The sequence below is a fragment of the Ornithorhynchus anatinus genome, chromosome 12 (assembly GCF_004115215.2).
Source record: "Ornithorhynchus anatinus isolate Pmale09 chromosome 12, mOrnAna1.pri.v4, whole genome shotgun sequence".
NCBI lineage: Eukaryota > Metazoa > Chordata > Mammalia > Monotremata > Ornithorhynchidae > Ornithorhynchus > Ornithorhynchus anatinus.
This window is the reverse complement of record NC_041739.1, coordinates 16,660,104-16,675,726: the sequence shown is the minus strand read 5'-3', so window position 1 is coordinate 16,675,726 and position 15,623 is coordinate 16,660,104. Positions and strand designations below refer to the sequence as shown.

The 15,623-nt window shown below is 44.2% G+C and overlaps 1 protein-coding gene across 6 annotated transcripts in view; it reads left to right on the top strand.

Moving 5' to 3' along the window:
• FNIP2 (folliculin interacting protein 2) overlaps positions 1–15,623 on the top strand; it is a 113,610-nt gene that overhangs the window by 26,067 nt on the left and 71,920 nt on the right. For 2 of the 6 annotated variants that reach the window (XM_029076562.2, XM_029076561.2), the window contains exon 1: positions 6,657–7,232. The exons of 1 other annotated variant lie outside the window; for it this stretch is intronic. In XM_029076562.2, coding sequence (XP_028932395.1) covers positions 7,036–7,232 — 197 coding nt within the window. In that variant the 5' untranslated portion in view covers positions 6,657–7,035. Of the gene's footprint in view, positions 1–6,656; positions 7,233–15,623 lie in introns of those variants that run through there. 3 more of the 6 variants (XM_007673050.3, XM_007673049.3, XM_007673051.3) reach the window with 2 other exon arrangements.

Below are 15,623 nucleotides of genomic sequence, written 5' to 3'. Positions count from 1 at the left end.
TACAGCCAGAAGGTTAGCTTGTTCCTACTTTGGGTACCTACTTGCCTTTCCATAGGATAAAAACAGTTCTGGGTCCCAAAGCAGGTAGGGTGAAGCCAACTGAAGGATCTGGGTGCACTGGACAGCATTTTTGTTGGCATTGCCTGACATTTCAAGAGTTTAGTACAGTGCTCTGCACATAGTAAGCGCTCAATAAATACTATTGAATGAATGAACTTCCATTAGAGAAGCAGTGTGGCTTGGTGGAAAGAGCACAGGCCTGGGATCAGAGGACCAGGGTTCTAATCTCAGCTCCTCCATTTACCTACTGTTTGTCCTTGGGCAAATCACTTTGACTTTTCTGTGCCTCAGTTCCCTCAGCTACAAAATGGGGATCCCTTATACTGTGAGCCCCATGTGGTATGTAATGATTTCATATCTACCCTAGTGCTTAGTACAGTGCTTGGCACATAGTGAACGCTTAATGGAAACCACAGTTGTTGGAAAGCAACAATAATTCCCAAAGTTCCAGTGATTCATGTTGGGACCTCTCTCCCTGTACCAATCCGGCACTTTCCGTGGAAGTGTTAGCTGCTGGGCCTGGAGAAAAGGGAGCCCAGAGTTTTTCCCTCTCTTCCCTTCTCCTGATTGTTTTAAGTTTTAAGAGCTACACTTATTATTCTAGGATAACTGTAGCTTTGCCTGGAATTCTCTGTCACCAAGGTAACTAAGCTCTCTGGAAAAGAACAATATATAATCATAGGATCTTATAAAGCATGACACTCTCTTTTTTTCCTTACATTTCAGTCTTGTATACTTTAATCCAGCAAATATCAAAGTATAATAAAGATACACTGTTCCCTGCAGCCCATAATGGGTATGTGTTTGCTTCCTGTTGCCAGCCATCACAACATAAATCTCCTTGTCGCTGCCAGCTGTTGCTCAGGCAGGCCACTGCAATTTTAGCCCTAACCTCCCACTCCACTCGTTTCTTCTCCTCTTCCCCATCCCCCCGACTGCCGTAGCGCAACCCCATTCCCTCAGCCTGCCCTAGTTTGAAGAGAACTGTGTCTCCTTGGTTTCCCTACCCTTCACCCTTCAACCACTTTTCTCTAAGACTTGTTTCACACACCCTGTCCTTTCCTATGGTTCCCTTCAAGTTCCCTACAGTCCTTCTTTTGCCCCTCCCTGGCTGGGTCCTTCAAACTTGGGGGATGGCAGGGATGGAGGAAGGTGGGGGGGGGGGGGGAGGAAGACAACTGCACTGCCATCTCTCAGGTTAAAGGACTCCACCTATGTTGGCCGGAAGGGGATTGTGAGCCAAGATGGAGGATGAGGGAGGAAAGGGAGAGAAAGATGGGACAAGTTTTAAAAGGAAGAGGGTTGATTTGAGGGTGAAGGACTGGTGTTATTGCTGGGTGTAGAGGAGGGTGGTTTGCAGGGAGAGACCAGAAAGGGGAGAGGTTGGAGTAATCCAGATTTAATTAATTGATGATATTTGTATGTGTTTTTTGGGGGGGGGGGTGTTTAGTGGTATTTGTTCATCACTTAACTGTGCCAGGCATTTTACGAAGTGCTGGGATGGATACAAGTTAATCAGGATAGACCCGGTTTCCGTTTTGTTTTTTTTTGTGGCATTTGTTAAGTACTTGCTGTGTTAGAAACTGTACTAAGTGGTGGTGTAGATACAGATTAACAGGTTAGACATAGACTCTGTCCCACTTGGAGCTCACTGTCTTAATCCCCTTTTTACAGATAAAGTAACTGAGTCACAGAGAAGTGAAGATGACTGAACTAAGTGCTTGGGAGAGTACAGTACAGTAGAAATGGTGTCAATGGTATTTATTGAGTGCTCACTATGTGCAGAGCATTGTACTAAGTGTTTGGGTGAGTACAGTACAACAGAATTAAGTCACTCTCCCTGCCCATAATGAACTTAGATGGTATGTGGTATGAATTCCATGTGCTTCCAGCTATCCTCCTTCTCTTCTGTGTCAGCTATTCAGTTGACTGTGTACAGTTTAACCATTTTGATACTCATCCCAGCCCCACAGCATTTCTGTACATATTCCCCTATTTCTAATCTGTTTTATTCTCTGTATCCCCCTATAGCCATAAACTCCCTATGGACAGGGATGTCATGCACAGCTCTGTTGAATTGTTTTACAATACAACACAACACTATTCAATATAATACAACACTAAGACACCCAGTGCTTAGTACAGTGCTCTGCACACAGTAAGCACTCTGTAAATACCAGTGATTGATAACTCCTCACGTAATCATAATAATAATAATGACATTTGTTAAGCACTTACTATATGGCAAGCACTGTTCTAAGCACTGGGGGGGATCCAAGGTGATCAGGTTGTCCCACGTGGGGCTCACAGTCTTCATCCCCATTTTACAGATGAGGGAACTGAGGCCCAGAGAAGTTAAGTGACTTGCCCAAAGTCACACAGCTGACAAGCGGTGGAGCCTGGATTAGAACCCATGACCTCTGACTCCCAAGCCTGTGCTCTTTCCACTGAGCCACGCTGCTTCTCTCAAACTCATATCTGAGTTTGAAAGGATAAAAATTAAAAATGTGTATATTTTGCTGTGTGTGTGTGCAGGAGGAAAAGACAGCACTTGCTGTATGATCGAAAGCCCCAAACTGAGTCATAAACATCCGTCCCCTGATTTGCTGGAGGATGAATCTGTTTACCTTGATGGAGAGATACGGCTTGCTGGAGGGTGGTGAGGAATGCAGTAGGAGCTTTTCATCCTGCTATTAGCACTTGTGCCTCTGTGTGGTTGAAAGAATCCCAGAAGTTGCTCTCTCTCTCTGTCTGCCCCCATCTTCCCCTCTCTCTTTCTCTCTTCCCTCTTTTTCTGCTCCAGGACCCTCTCCCCTTTATTCTCAGCATCTCTGATTGTCAGAAGTTCTTTCTTTTGTCTTTTTTTAAAATGATATTTAAGGGCTTACTCTGTGCCACACACTGTACTAAGTACTGGGCTAGATACAAGTTAATCAGTTTGGACACAGTCCATAAACCACATGGAGCTCACGGTCTTCACCTCCATATTACAGATGAGGTAAACTGAGGCACAGAGAAGTGAAGTGACTTGCCCAAGGTCACACAGCAAACAGGTGGCAGAGCAGGGATTAGATTCCAGGTCCTTCTGATTCCCAGGCCCGCTCCCTTATCACTAGGTAATGCTCATTCTTGGTGTTTAGAATACAGATGTGGAGTATATGGTATTTTATTACTTTAATCTTAGTTCTCCAAAACATGCTAGGTACCTAGGTAGTTCAGTCTGGGAAATGAGGAAAATTACTTAGCAGTCAATAAATAAAAGTAATCACCCCCAAAATGTGCCACTGCCAGGCAGAACATTTCATCACCCTTAGGCCTTGGACAAGTGAATTTAATATCAGTGCCAAGTTCTAATAACTTCCAATCCGGTAAGCCGTCATATGACCAGAAACAAAATTTATATTGCATTTCCTGTGCTGTCCCTCCTTTAGGGTAAACTGGCTGCTTTTATTACCACTGTTTAGCGATATGATATGTAGACTACGGCAGTGGAACCAGCTGAATAGTTATGGCAAAAACTGAAGGTAATCCTCATGGATAAGGTGGAAAGGTTTTGTTTCGTTTTTGTTTGTGTTTTTGACTCATCCTGTTTGTTTGCAAACATGCTGTTGCATAGCTTAATGGCAGGAGCATTTGGTATTCACCCCACCCTCAGACCCGGAGCAGTTATGTGTGTTTATGTATATTAAGGAAGAACCCCACGGGAGGGAAAGACACCAGACAGAGAAAGAATGAATAGATGGTGTTCTGACGTGAATAGGATTTAAACACTCTCCCCCACTAGATTGTGAGGTCCTGAAGGGTGGAGATTGTGTAGTCTCCCAAGTGTAAATGCTGAAATACCATTGATTGATATAAAATTTGTCTGGAATGCTTTAACGTAAAAATCTTTCCTTGGTTGAAATATCTAACCTCAATCAGAAAAGAGGGAGAAGGTAAATATGGAGCAGAATGACCTTGTGGAAAGAGCTCAGGCCTTGGAGTTAGAGGATGTAGCTTCTAATCCTGACTCTGCCCTATCTCTGCTGTGTGACCTTGGGCAGGTTTACTAAACTTTTCTGTGCCTCAGTTGTTTCATCTGTAAAATAGGGATTAAATCTTCATCCCTCCAGTTTAGACTGTGAACCCCGTGTGGGACAAGGACTGTGTCCAACCTGGTTAACTTGCATCTACCCCAGCATTTAGAATAGTCCTTGCCACTTAGTAAGTGCTTAACAAGTACCATAATTATATGGAGCTGGGATACCGAAAGGAGGAAAAGCATGTTGTTGGCCACCAAATTGAAGCCTGTCTCTCAGTGGAAGGATGTGATCAGGAATCACATTCTGTTCAGTTGATACTAATAATAATTGTGGTATTTATTAAGTGCTTCCTATCTGCTAGGCACTATACTAAGTGCTGGGGTAGATAGAAGATAATCGGGTTGGACACAGTCCCTGTCCCACTTAGGACTCACAGTTTTAATCCCCATTATACAGATAAGGGGACTGAGGCATAGATAAGCGAAGTGGTTTGCCCAAGGTCACAGGGGAAATGTGGCGGATTGGTATCAGAACCCAGGTTCTCTGACTCCCAGCCCCATACTCTTTCCATTACACCATGCTGCTTCTACTAGAGTCACCTGGCAGACACTCAGCCAATGAATACGTTCTGACAGATGGTGATGCCCCAGTTACCCCTGCTGCTATTACATCAGCCCACCCTGGCTTCTTTTTACTAGCCATCATGGGTGAGGGACTGTGGGGAATGCCAGGCAATTTCTCTCTCTAAGTACAACTTATTCCAAAAATTATAATGGCTCTTTTGAGTCTGTAAAATTGAAGTTCATTGACATATTAGGGAAAAATTGATTCCCCCTCCCCCCCAATAAGCTGTTACTGGCATTTAAAGGAGTGATTTTCTTTTTTTTCTCCTCCTTTAGTTGTCATCTTACCCAACTCCCATAGGAGGCCGAGGGAATCGTGTGAACACTTGCAAAGATTTGAACAGAGCTGTGCCCAAATGTGATTTGGTTCCTTACTTCAGGACACTGTCACCTACTGGTTCAGCACAAATTTAGAAATGGGGTTTACTAGTTAACCTTTGTTCACTTAGCAGTGGAGCTGCTTCTAAAGAAGTAGCAAAACCCAAGATATTCTAGCACCACATCAACTATATTTCAATTTCAGTTCACCTTTGAAGATACTATCTTTAAACTGATTTTTAAGTGTCCTATTTAAATATTTACATGGAATGTGAACATTTGATATTAATTTCTTTTTAGGCTAAATTAACATCATCTTATCCTTCAGGGACCACTGAAATTGGCATTTATTTTAAACTCAGACCACCCACATTGCCTGGGCTGGCTACCATGAATCCATTTTTATAGTTATTTGAAGTTATGAAGCAGTCTGGCATAGTGGAAAGAGCACAGGCTTGGGAGGCAGAGGATTTGGGTTCTAATCAATCATTTATTGAGCGCTTACCAAGTGCAGAGCACTGTATTAAGCTCTTGGATGTACAATTCGGCAACAGATAGAGACAGTTCCTGCCCAACAGTGGGTAATCCTGCTCCTCCACTTGTCTGTTGCGTTGCCTCCAGCAAGGCACTTGTCTTCTGTGCCTCAGTTACTTCATCTGTAAAATGGGGATTAAATCCTACTCCATACTACTAAGGCTGTGAGCCTCATGTGGAACAGGGATTGTATCTAACTGATTAACTTGCATCTCCCCCAGCATTTAGAACATTGCTTGGCACATAGTTAAGTGCTTAACAAGTACTATAATAGTAATTTAGGGTCCAGTTTGGTTTTTTTACCCCAATTATTAGAGGTCAGATATAAAGTTAGAAACCACCCCTAACTCCCTGATGCCTTCATTTAAGTTTGTCATTCTTGATATGACAAGCTGATATGATTCTTTTTGAAAATCTTCACGTTCTTTGCCCTTGTAATCCTCTGAGGGTATAATAACACCTCTTACCTAGCCATCAAAAGCCTTCTATAAACTATGTCTCCTGGCCAGCAGCCTTCCCATTTTACAGGTGATGAATTGAGGTCAGGGAAGGTGGTGACCCAACAGGATCACATGATGGATTAGTGGCAACCATTCATTCCTTCCTTGGAGAATTCTCAGCTGAGAGATTTGCCCTTCACCAACATCCCCTCTGAATCCCCCACACCCCAATTCCTTCAACCTCCCTAAACCAACACTGAGGTTGTTGAGGGAGAAACCTTTTTCTGCCTCACATGATGGGGTCTTATACAAATGCAAATGGTATCTTTTTCCTCTTTCAGGAATAACCTTTGAGCTGCTTCCCTGGTGGTCGAGACACCTCAGTTGAAAATGGGCAGCTCTCCTGATTTTTTTCCATCAGAGCCCAGGGAAGAGTTTTGCAAGGTTGCTAGGAGCCGTCAGATGACACTGGCTCACTCACATGAGAGCCATTAAAGGGGTGTTGTGGCCAATGTCAGAGCAACCTTGCAGCTGAAGGCGAGTCACTGCTTTTGCCCACAGCCATATGAATAGGTCTTGTGACCCATTAATTGACTACTACATAATCTCCTGCTAGGCAGCCCAGCTGCAGTGAGTCAGTGAGAGCAGCTGAACCTGAGTGTTTGCATCCTGCTCTCTGGCACATACGCTGGGCGAACAAAAGTAGGAAGTGGAGTTTGACTTCTGAGAGTTCACCCCCGGGTTGGTGCTGAGAGCAAGTTCCTCAACCTGCTGGATGCAGTTGATTTCCTAAGTTTTTGGCTAGCGGGAATTGCAGAACTTGTGTAAATGCTGCTTTTTTTTCTTTTTCTTTCTCCCAAAGAAGCAATCAATCACGAAGCAGCCAAGGATTTTCTTGGACTTCTTGAGGGAAGGGGAATGGTTGTTCAGTGTTGACAAAGACAGAGATCCGCCTCTCCACTAGCAAAGGCTTTTCAGACCTTGTTTCTGAGCCATTTTTAATGGTCTGGAGGAGTGAGAGATCAAGCAGCACAGGAAATGTGTGGTGGCACGCCAAGGACATCAACCCGGACCGGGGGCCCGCCAGACCAGGCCATATGTGGGGCCCATGCTACGTCCTCTGGGCCGTCAGGGAAGACGGACCGGTTGGGCCGAAAGGCTCAGAAACCTGAACGCGCTGGGGTAGGAAGGGGGAATGGAATCTCGGGGAACGTTCCTGCCCATATTCACGACAGGTTTGAAAGCTTATTTTCATTCTCAAAACTCAAAAAAAATGGGTTTTAATTTAGTGGGCTTTAACTGTGTGGCCCTCACACCACTGCTTTTCATGGGGGGAAGGGGAATGGTCTGGGGAGGGAAATCTTCATTTTGGAATGAGGTTGGAAAGAGCAAAGAATGAAGAACTGTGAACTCATTGTGGGCAGGAATTGTCAGTCTTTATATCTGTATTGTACTTTCCCAAGTGCTTAGTACAGTGTTCTGCACAAAGTAAGCGCTCAATAAATGATAGTCATTTCATTCATTCTTCTGGAAAGAGACTCAGAATGAGCTTTTTCTGGGGCTTTCTTTTGCCTGTTTCCTTCTTCCATATGTTTTTGCATCACATGTACTTGGTTCAGGCCCTCTGGGATGATGACTGCCCTGGAAAAAGTGCTTAAATCCAAGTGGCGGTACTCATTACCAGCAGCAGGAAGAGAGATGCCTTTTCTCTCACCACAGTGAAGGCGGTGGAATGGAGCACTGGATTTTGGAAACGGGGGCTCCTTGGTCCCAGCCTCACCTCCACCCTTCTTTTCAGGGCATGTTACCATCTGGCCGCTACCACCCCTGGCACGAGACGAGCAGGGCCAGTTCAGCATTTTTAAAAGGCCCTGGAAGTTTTTCATTAATTCATTCAACTGTATTTATTGAGCGCTTACTGTGTGCAGAGCACTCTACTAAGCACTTGGGAAGTATAATTCAGCAGCAAATAGAGACAATCCCTGCCTACAACGGGCTCACAGTCTGGAAGTTTTGGAGAAATACTGCTCAATCAGTAGCAAGGGGTCAGTGGATTTCTCCTTTACTTTACTCCCTCACCTGCTGGGCCATTTAAGAAACTGCTTGATCCTGAATAACATCAAGCAGAATTGGAAAAGTGAACCTCATTTCTCCCGATAAAGTGAGTGCTTGTGATGTACTGATCTATAGTTGGAAGACCAAACTGAAGAGATTGGAAGAAGTTGAAACAGCGACAGTAGTAGCAGTTACTGAATAATAATAATAATAATGTTGGTATTAAGCGCTTGTTATGTGCCGAGCACTGTTCTAAGCGCTGGGGTAGATATAAGGCAATCACAGTGTCCCACATAAGGCTCATAGTCTTCATCCCCATTTTACAGATGAGGTCACTGAGGCCCAGTGAAGTAACTTGCCCAAGGTCACACAGCTGACAGCGGCGGAGCCGGGATTAGAGCCTACGACCTCTGATTCCCAAGCCCGGGCTCTTTCCACTGAGCCACGCTGCACCCACTTGATCCGTCACACTGTGCTAGATGCTTCTGAAAGTCAAGAAGTTACATATTTCCTGCCCATGCAGAGCTTGCCCTTTAATGGGGAAGACAAATATAAAAACTATTAAAATCATTTTGATTCTCTTTTCACAAAGTAAACTACTCCTTCCTTCTCTCCCTTCAAAACCCCATTCAAAAATTAAGAAGATTTCCATCTCCCAAAGTGGTCATAATAAATAATTGATTACACATAGGTGAGTACTGGAGGGAAGGGTAATAAATTCATAACTATAAGACTTGATTGGGTTTAGAAGGCTTAGGGTGCTGGGAAATTAACCAAAAAGGCTTTATTGGAGAAGGTGGGATTTTTAGGAAGGCTTTGTAGGTGGGGAGAACTGTTAGAGGAAACCACCCCCAAAAAGCCAGTAGTCTGTCCGTCCAGCTGGGTTCTGTTGAACCAGGAAATGTTAGGAGATGGAGGGCACTTGAAGACACCACAGTCGCTTTGTGATCTCTCCGGTGGGCAAAACCTGTCCTGAAGTGAGGATTGCGGGGTGGAGATGAGGGGGGCCTGCAAAAAGTGAAAAGAGTCCCACATCACAGAGACTAAGAGGGGGTGAACCCTTTAGACTGTAATATCGTTGTGGGCAGGGAACCTGTCTACTGACTCTATCATATTGTGATATCCTTCTCTCCCAAGTGCTTAGTGGGGCCTGCAAAAAGTGAAGAGTCCCACATCACAGAGACTAAGAGGGGGTGAACCCTTTAGACTGTAATATCGTTGTGGGCAGGGAACCTGTCTACTGACTCTATCATATTGTGATATCCTTCTCTCCCAAGTGCTTAGTACAGTGCTCTACATGGTAATCATTCAATAAATACCATTGATAGTTTGATTACTCGGGAGTTGGAATTCCCACTGCATCGGATGAGGGACTTTAGAATTTTATTGACAAGTTTCATGTAAGAACTGGCTGGATGTCCAAGGGCCTGTATTGGTGTTATTATTTTTCAAGGCACTAAAGGGCTTAGTGCAGAGTGCAATACTAGATGCTTGGGAAATACAGGATAAAAAATGGACACTGCTCTCTGGGGCACTGTTTGTATCTACCAACTCTGTTGTATTTTACTCCCCCAATGCCTAGCTCAGTGGCTTACATTCAGTAAGCATTCAATAAATACCAGTGTTTGACAGGTGCCTTGCCCCCAAGGATCTTATCACCTGAGCCGTGCTCACGCCTATTCTTGTAAAAGTTGGAGGTTTTGGGGACCAAGTATACCATCCTGCCCTTTGGAAGTGGGAATCACTCCTCCTAATTGGTGGTGTGTCCATCTCGGGTTCTAATCCCGACTCTGCCACTTGTCTGCCTTGTGGCCTAGGGCAAGTCACTTTACTTCTCTGTGCCTCAGTTACCTCATCTGTAAAATGACTGTGGACAGTCCTAGGGGAAATCCCAAGTTTTGCTCACCAAGTCTCTTTCCAGCCTCCTGCCACTGTAGGAGGGAATCGGACAACTTCTAGCCACCAGGTTGGTTGAGCAACAGCCAAAGAGGTGTTTCCTGATTATCTGGGTTTTTCAGTGGCTCAGGGGCCCTGAGCAGGATGACTGAGAGTGTATTTGGGAGCATTTGGAAGTAGAGATACAGTGAAGTGTAGTGTAAGAGACAGGAGATCTAGGTTCTGATCCTGGCTCTGCTGTTTGCTGCTTGTGTGACCTTGGGCAAGTCAGTTCTCTGTTCCTAAGTTTCCTCAACTATAGAAATGGGGATTCAATACATGTTCTCCCTCCCACTTAGATTGTGAACTCCATGTGGCAGAGGGGCCTCCCCAACCGAATTAACTTGTCTCTACCCCAGTGCTTGATGTAAAGTTAATAATAATGTTGGTATTTGTTAAGCGCTTACTATGTGCAGAGCACTGTTCTAAGCTCTGGGGTAGATACAGAGTAATCAGGTTGTCCCACGTGAGGCTCACAGTTAATCCCCATTTGACAGATGAGGTAACTGAGGCACAGAGAAGTTAAGTGACTTGCCCACAGTCACACAGCTGACAAGTGACAGAGCTGGGAGTCGAACCCATGACCCCTGACTCCGAAGCCCAGGCTCTTTCCACTGAGCCACGCTGCTTCCCCAAGCACTTAATTCTTAATGCTTAATGTGGTACTTAATGCTTAAGTACCACAATTATAATCCATGTTGTTGAGTGTGATATGTGATATTCGATCAACTCTAGCATCTCTGGTTGTAAAGGGGCTAAAAGTAATCTACAGGTTTCATTTTAGATGCACTACTGTCAGATGCTCCAGAGATTGGGGTACTTGATTAAAATTTTAAAAGGCAATTTCGTCTTTCCCCTGTGCAAGCAGCCTTTTGATCAAAGCTACTAAAAAGCAATTATGTTGATTATTGAGTTTTCTTATTCTTTATCCTGCCCATCCTTAGAGGTGCCAGATGGCGTGTGGCCTAGTGGAAAGAGCACAGGCCTGGGTGTCAGAGGCCCTGGGTTCTAATCCCAGCTCTGCCACTTGTCTGCTCTGTAGTCATGGGCAAGTCACTTAGCTTCCCTGTGGCTCAGTTAGCTCATCTAAAAAATGGGTATTAGACTGTGAACCCCACCTGGGCCATGGACCATATGTAACCCAACTAGCTTGTATTTACTGCAGCATTTAATACAGTGCCTGGTACATAGTATGTGCTTAAATACCATTTAAAAAAAATAGCCAAAAGACAAGACAAGGAGGAGAATCCACACAAGCGAAGAGCCCAGAGAGTTTCTCAGACAGGATAATCAGCTGCTCAATAAGTGAGAGTTTTTCCATTTAAGAATTATCTGCCTCCCTGGGAGCTCAGAGTGCTTTCACATCAGTTATTGCACTTATTCTCCTAAGGTCCCTGTGAGGGAGGGTGGAACAAAGGTAGCCTCTCCAGTTGACTGGAGAACAAAGGTCACAAAGTCACAGGCAGAGCTGGGACTAGAGCCCAAGTCTCCTGACTCTCTCTCTGTTCTCTATTCACCAGATAATCAACCCTCACCTGACCCAAGAGTGTCCTTGTGGGCAAGGTAAAAAAAAAAACACACAAAAAAAACCCATAAAGCTATCAGGCATGAACTCAACCCCTGGTCTAAGGATAAATCCTCAGAAAAATTGGGCAGCTTTCCATAGGGGCTAATAAAAGTAATAACTGTGGGATTTGTTAAGTGCTTACTATGTGCCAGAGACTGTATTAAGGGCTGGGTTGTATAAGCAAATCGGGGTGGAAATAGTCCCTGTCGCACATGGGGCTCACAGTCTTATGCCTCATTTTACAGATGAGGTAACTAAGACACAGAGAAGTTAAGTGACTGCCCGAGGTCACCCAGCAGACAAATGGCACATCTGGGATTAGAACCCAGGTCCTTCTGTCTTCCCAGGCGAACGTATGAAATTATACTCTGAAGCACCCGATTGGGCAGCGAGGACTAGTGGCAAAAGCATGGACTTGGGAATTAGAGGTCGCGGGTTCTTGTCCCGGTTTCTCCAGTTGTCTGCAGTGTGACCTTAAGCCACTCATTTAACTTCTTTGTACTTCAGTTACCTGTAAAATGGGGTTTGAAACTGGGAGGCCCATATGGGACAGGGACTCTGTCCAATCTGATTGCTTTGTATCTACCCCAGTGCTTAGAACAGTGGATGGCACACAGCGCTTAATGAGTACCATTATTATTATTATTATTATTATTTCATGAAAGCCACCTTTAGATAATGATTAATATGTTTGGTCCCAGAGAGTGTAAATTCACTGTGGACATGATTGTGCCTACCAACTCTGTTATAATAATAATCTTGCTTTTGTTAAGCACTTACTATGTGCGGAGCACTGTTCTAAGCACTGGGGTAGATACAGGGTAATCAGGTTGTCCCACGTGAGGCTCACAGTCTTCATCCCCATTTTACAGATGAGGTAACTGAAGCACAGAGAAGTTAAGTGACTTGCCCACAGTCACACAGCTGACAAGTGGCAGAGCTGGGATTTGAAACCATGACCTCTGACTCCCAAGCCTGTACTCTTTCCACTGAGTCACGCTGCTTATAGTCAACTCTTCCAAGTGCTTAGCACAGTGCTCTGTACATGGTAAACACTCAATAAATACCACTAATTGATAGATGCATAGTCAGGTGGAAACTCTCCTTGCTTTTCTTTGTCGTCATTGTTTTCTCTTTTAACCCGATCACATGGTTGAAATCCACAGCCTGCTTCTCCTATCTCTCCCACCCTTGCTGTTGATCCCTATTAAGTTATTTAATTGTGTCTTAGTAAAACCTCGTATTTTTTTTAACTCTCTCCAACCAAATTATCCAGCAGCCTCCCTCTCTCCCGATGGAATGATAAAAATGTTCATGTGCTGTGGCCAGTCAGTCAACTGGCCTTTCACTCAGAGGATTTAAGTAAATTGTTCTGGCTTCTTTTAGTCCCTATGATGAAATGAGTCTCAACTTGTCCATTTCCCTGTTGCTTGGTGTTTCTGTCATTTTGTCCGTTCAGTCCTCTAGTCCAGTAATCTGATTCAGCAGTCTGACTTGCGGTTCAGGGCTTTTGGGAGCTCTATTGGGAATTAGGCCAAAATGCAAGAAGAGGAGTGAATTATTGACAGGACCCTGCATTTTGGGGTTCTGGCTCCGGTGTACTCACAAAGGTAATCTGTTTGATCAGGTCACAAGGAGCCATTGACGTTTGACTTCATCTGGCTCTTTGCTTTTGGTATCTAGAGTCAACAGTGTTTCAGGTGGCTCTTTTCCAGTTAAGCTGGCTACTCAGCAGTTTCTCACCCTCACATGAGGGCCCCAAGCAGCCATTTTGGGCACCTCCCTGCAAGCTTGGGCAGGATCTCCCGGCCCCGCAGCACTTACATACATTTCTGTAATTTATTTATATTACTATCTGTCTCCCCTTCTTTGGATCATAAACTCGTTGTGGACAGGGAATATCTATCTCTGTTTACTGTTCATTCATTCAGTCGTGTTTATTGAGCGCTTACTGTGTGCAAAGCACTGTACTAAGTGCTTGGAAAGTACAATACAGCAATAGAGGCAGACAATTCCTGCCCACAGTGGGCTTACAAGCGCTTAATATGGTGCTGTGCACACAGTAAATGCTCAATAAATATGATTAAGTGAAACAAAGCCATAAAGGGGGAAATTTGCATTCTGCATATTTTTGGTGTAATCATATGTGGTTTATCAATCGATCGTGTTTACTGAGTGTTCACTGGGAGCAAAACATGTACTGACCACTTGGGAGAGTACAATACAGTGCATAAAACAGAGTTGGTAGACACTTTTATATCTGTTCATCCCTTCCTGCAACAAGCTAGTGGTTACTGGAAAAAAGTGGAAAGTTAGGGGTTTTCTAAGGTGATTCAGGGGTTTCGCTTACTATTTGCTAAGTGTTGGAGTAGATACAAGCTAATCAGGTTGGACGCAGTCACTGTCCAACATGGGGCTCACAGTCTTAATCCCCATTTTGCAAATGAGGCACAGAGAGGTTAAGTGACTTGTCCAAGGTCATACAGATGACATACATGTCATCCTGACTCCCAAGCCCCTGCTCTATCCACTAGGCCACGCTGCTTCTCCTACAGTTGGTTGAAGAGCTCCAATTATTTGGTACCAGAACAGTGAAATAAAATAACATTAAAATTGGAATGATGCAGCATTTTAAGTAGTTAATTTAGAATTCCTTGCTAAAAGGAACACAAAAATTGATGTAATATACAGCAGGCTTCAAAGTGAGCTCCTCAAACGATTTTACTACCCAAATGAGCTCATCAAAAATGTCAAGTGTGCAAGATTACTAGCATTTTTAAAAACTCTTCTGATTATTAAAAGAAGAAATAAGTTACTGTGTAGGAGGAAGCTGGGGTGCCTTGTTAAACTGGTCTGTCAATCCCTAGTCTTCCTCCATCAATAGAAAATCAGTTTGGAAACCAGTTTTACTAAACTAAAACATTTCGAAGCACCCTTTCCCTGAAGCGTATCTTACCACAGGGAAAGGGAATCGAAAGAAGCACTTTATAGCCGATCAGGCGTTACTCTTTCAAACCACGGGTTCAGGTTTTTTGTTTCGTTTCATTTTTTTTCAGTCATTTGTGATAGGGCTCAAAATGGATTATGCAGCACTCCTTTGACGAATGCAGATGGAAAGAGGAAAGGAATGATTTTTAAAAATGTGGTTAGGACACTGCGTTCCAGAAATGGAGATTGTAACCTTTCTTAAAGATTAGAGCTGTTTCTTAACGTTGTTGAACAAAGACAAGTTGCCCATGCTGTGGCTGTTGAAACAAGCAGCCTTACGGATTGAAAAGGAATTCCAAAGGCTGCATCAGGCCAGGAAGCTTTTGATGGAGGAGTGGGGTGGAACAGCGAGGTCTCCTCGTGGGGGTATTTTGTTTTCATTTTTTGTGCCTGAGGAACCACAGCGTGGGAAGCCTGTGAATTTGGAGCTGTGTCTTGTGATCAACTCCTTCTCTTTCTCCTCCGGCCTCTTGATAATGCCTGGAAGAAAATGTGAGTGCCTGGCTGCCTGACTAAAGCAGGTGGGGGAAACCAAACCCTAGTCAGCTGATGGTCTTGTGTCCCTGGACAGACTGCACAAAGAAACTGCATATCACTGGGCGTGTTTTCCGGAGATGCAATGGGCATTGTTGCCACAGGTTTTCCCCCTCCCTCCCCCCACTATACTACTTGCTTGTGAGGATTTGAGATCTGCTTTAACTGGTTTGAGCAGTTTCTTTCTCATCTCGTTGATGATGCTTTATAATTAAGATCCTCCGAAGTGTGTTGTGATTCCTAGGCGAGGGCTGTGGAAACTTTTGTGGGGGATATACTGGAGTGTGTGATTCAGAGGCATGATAAGGAGTAAGCGACTTTCCCCTTCAGGGTCAGAACTACACTTAGGGCCAGTAAAAGCAGTGTTAAACCGACTGACTTAGAAGTGAGTTTGAACTTGGGGAAGGCTGGCTGTACATTAAGTGAAAGCCCTTTACATACCATCATTATTATTGCCTGAGTGTTTCTTTGGTCCATTGTATCGCACAATAAGGAAGAATTGCTGGTGTCATCCTCCACCCTATATCGCTCCCACCCAGGGTGACAC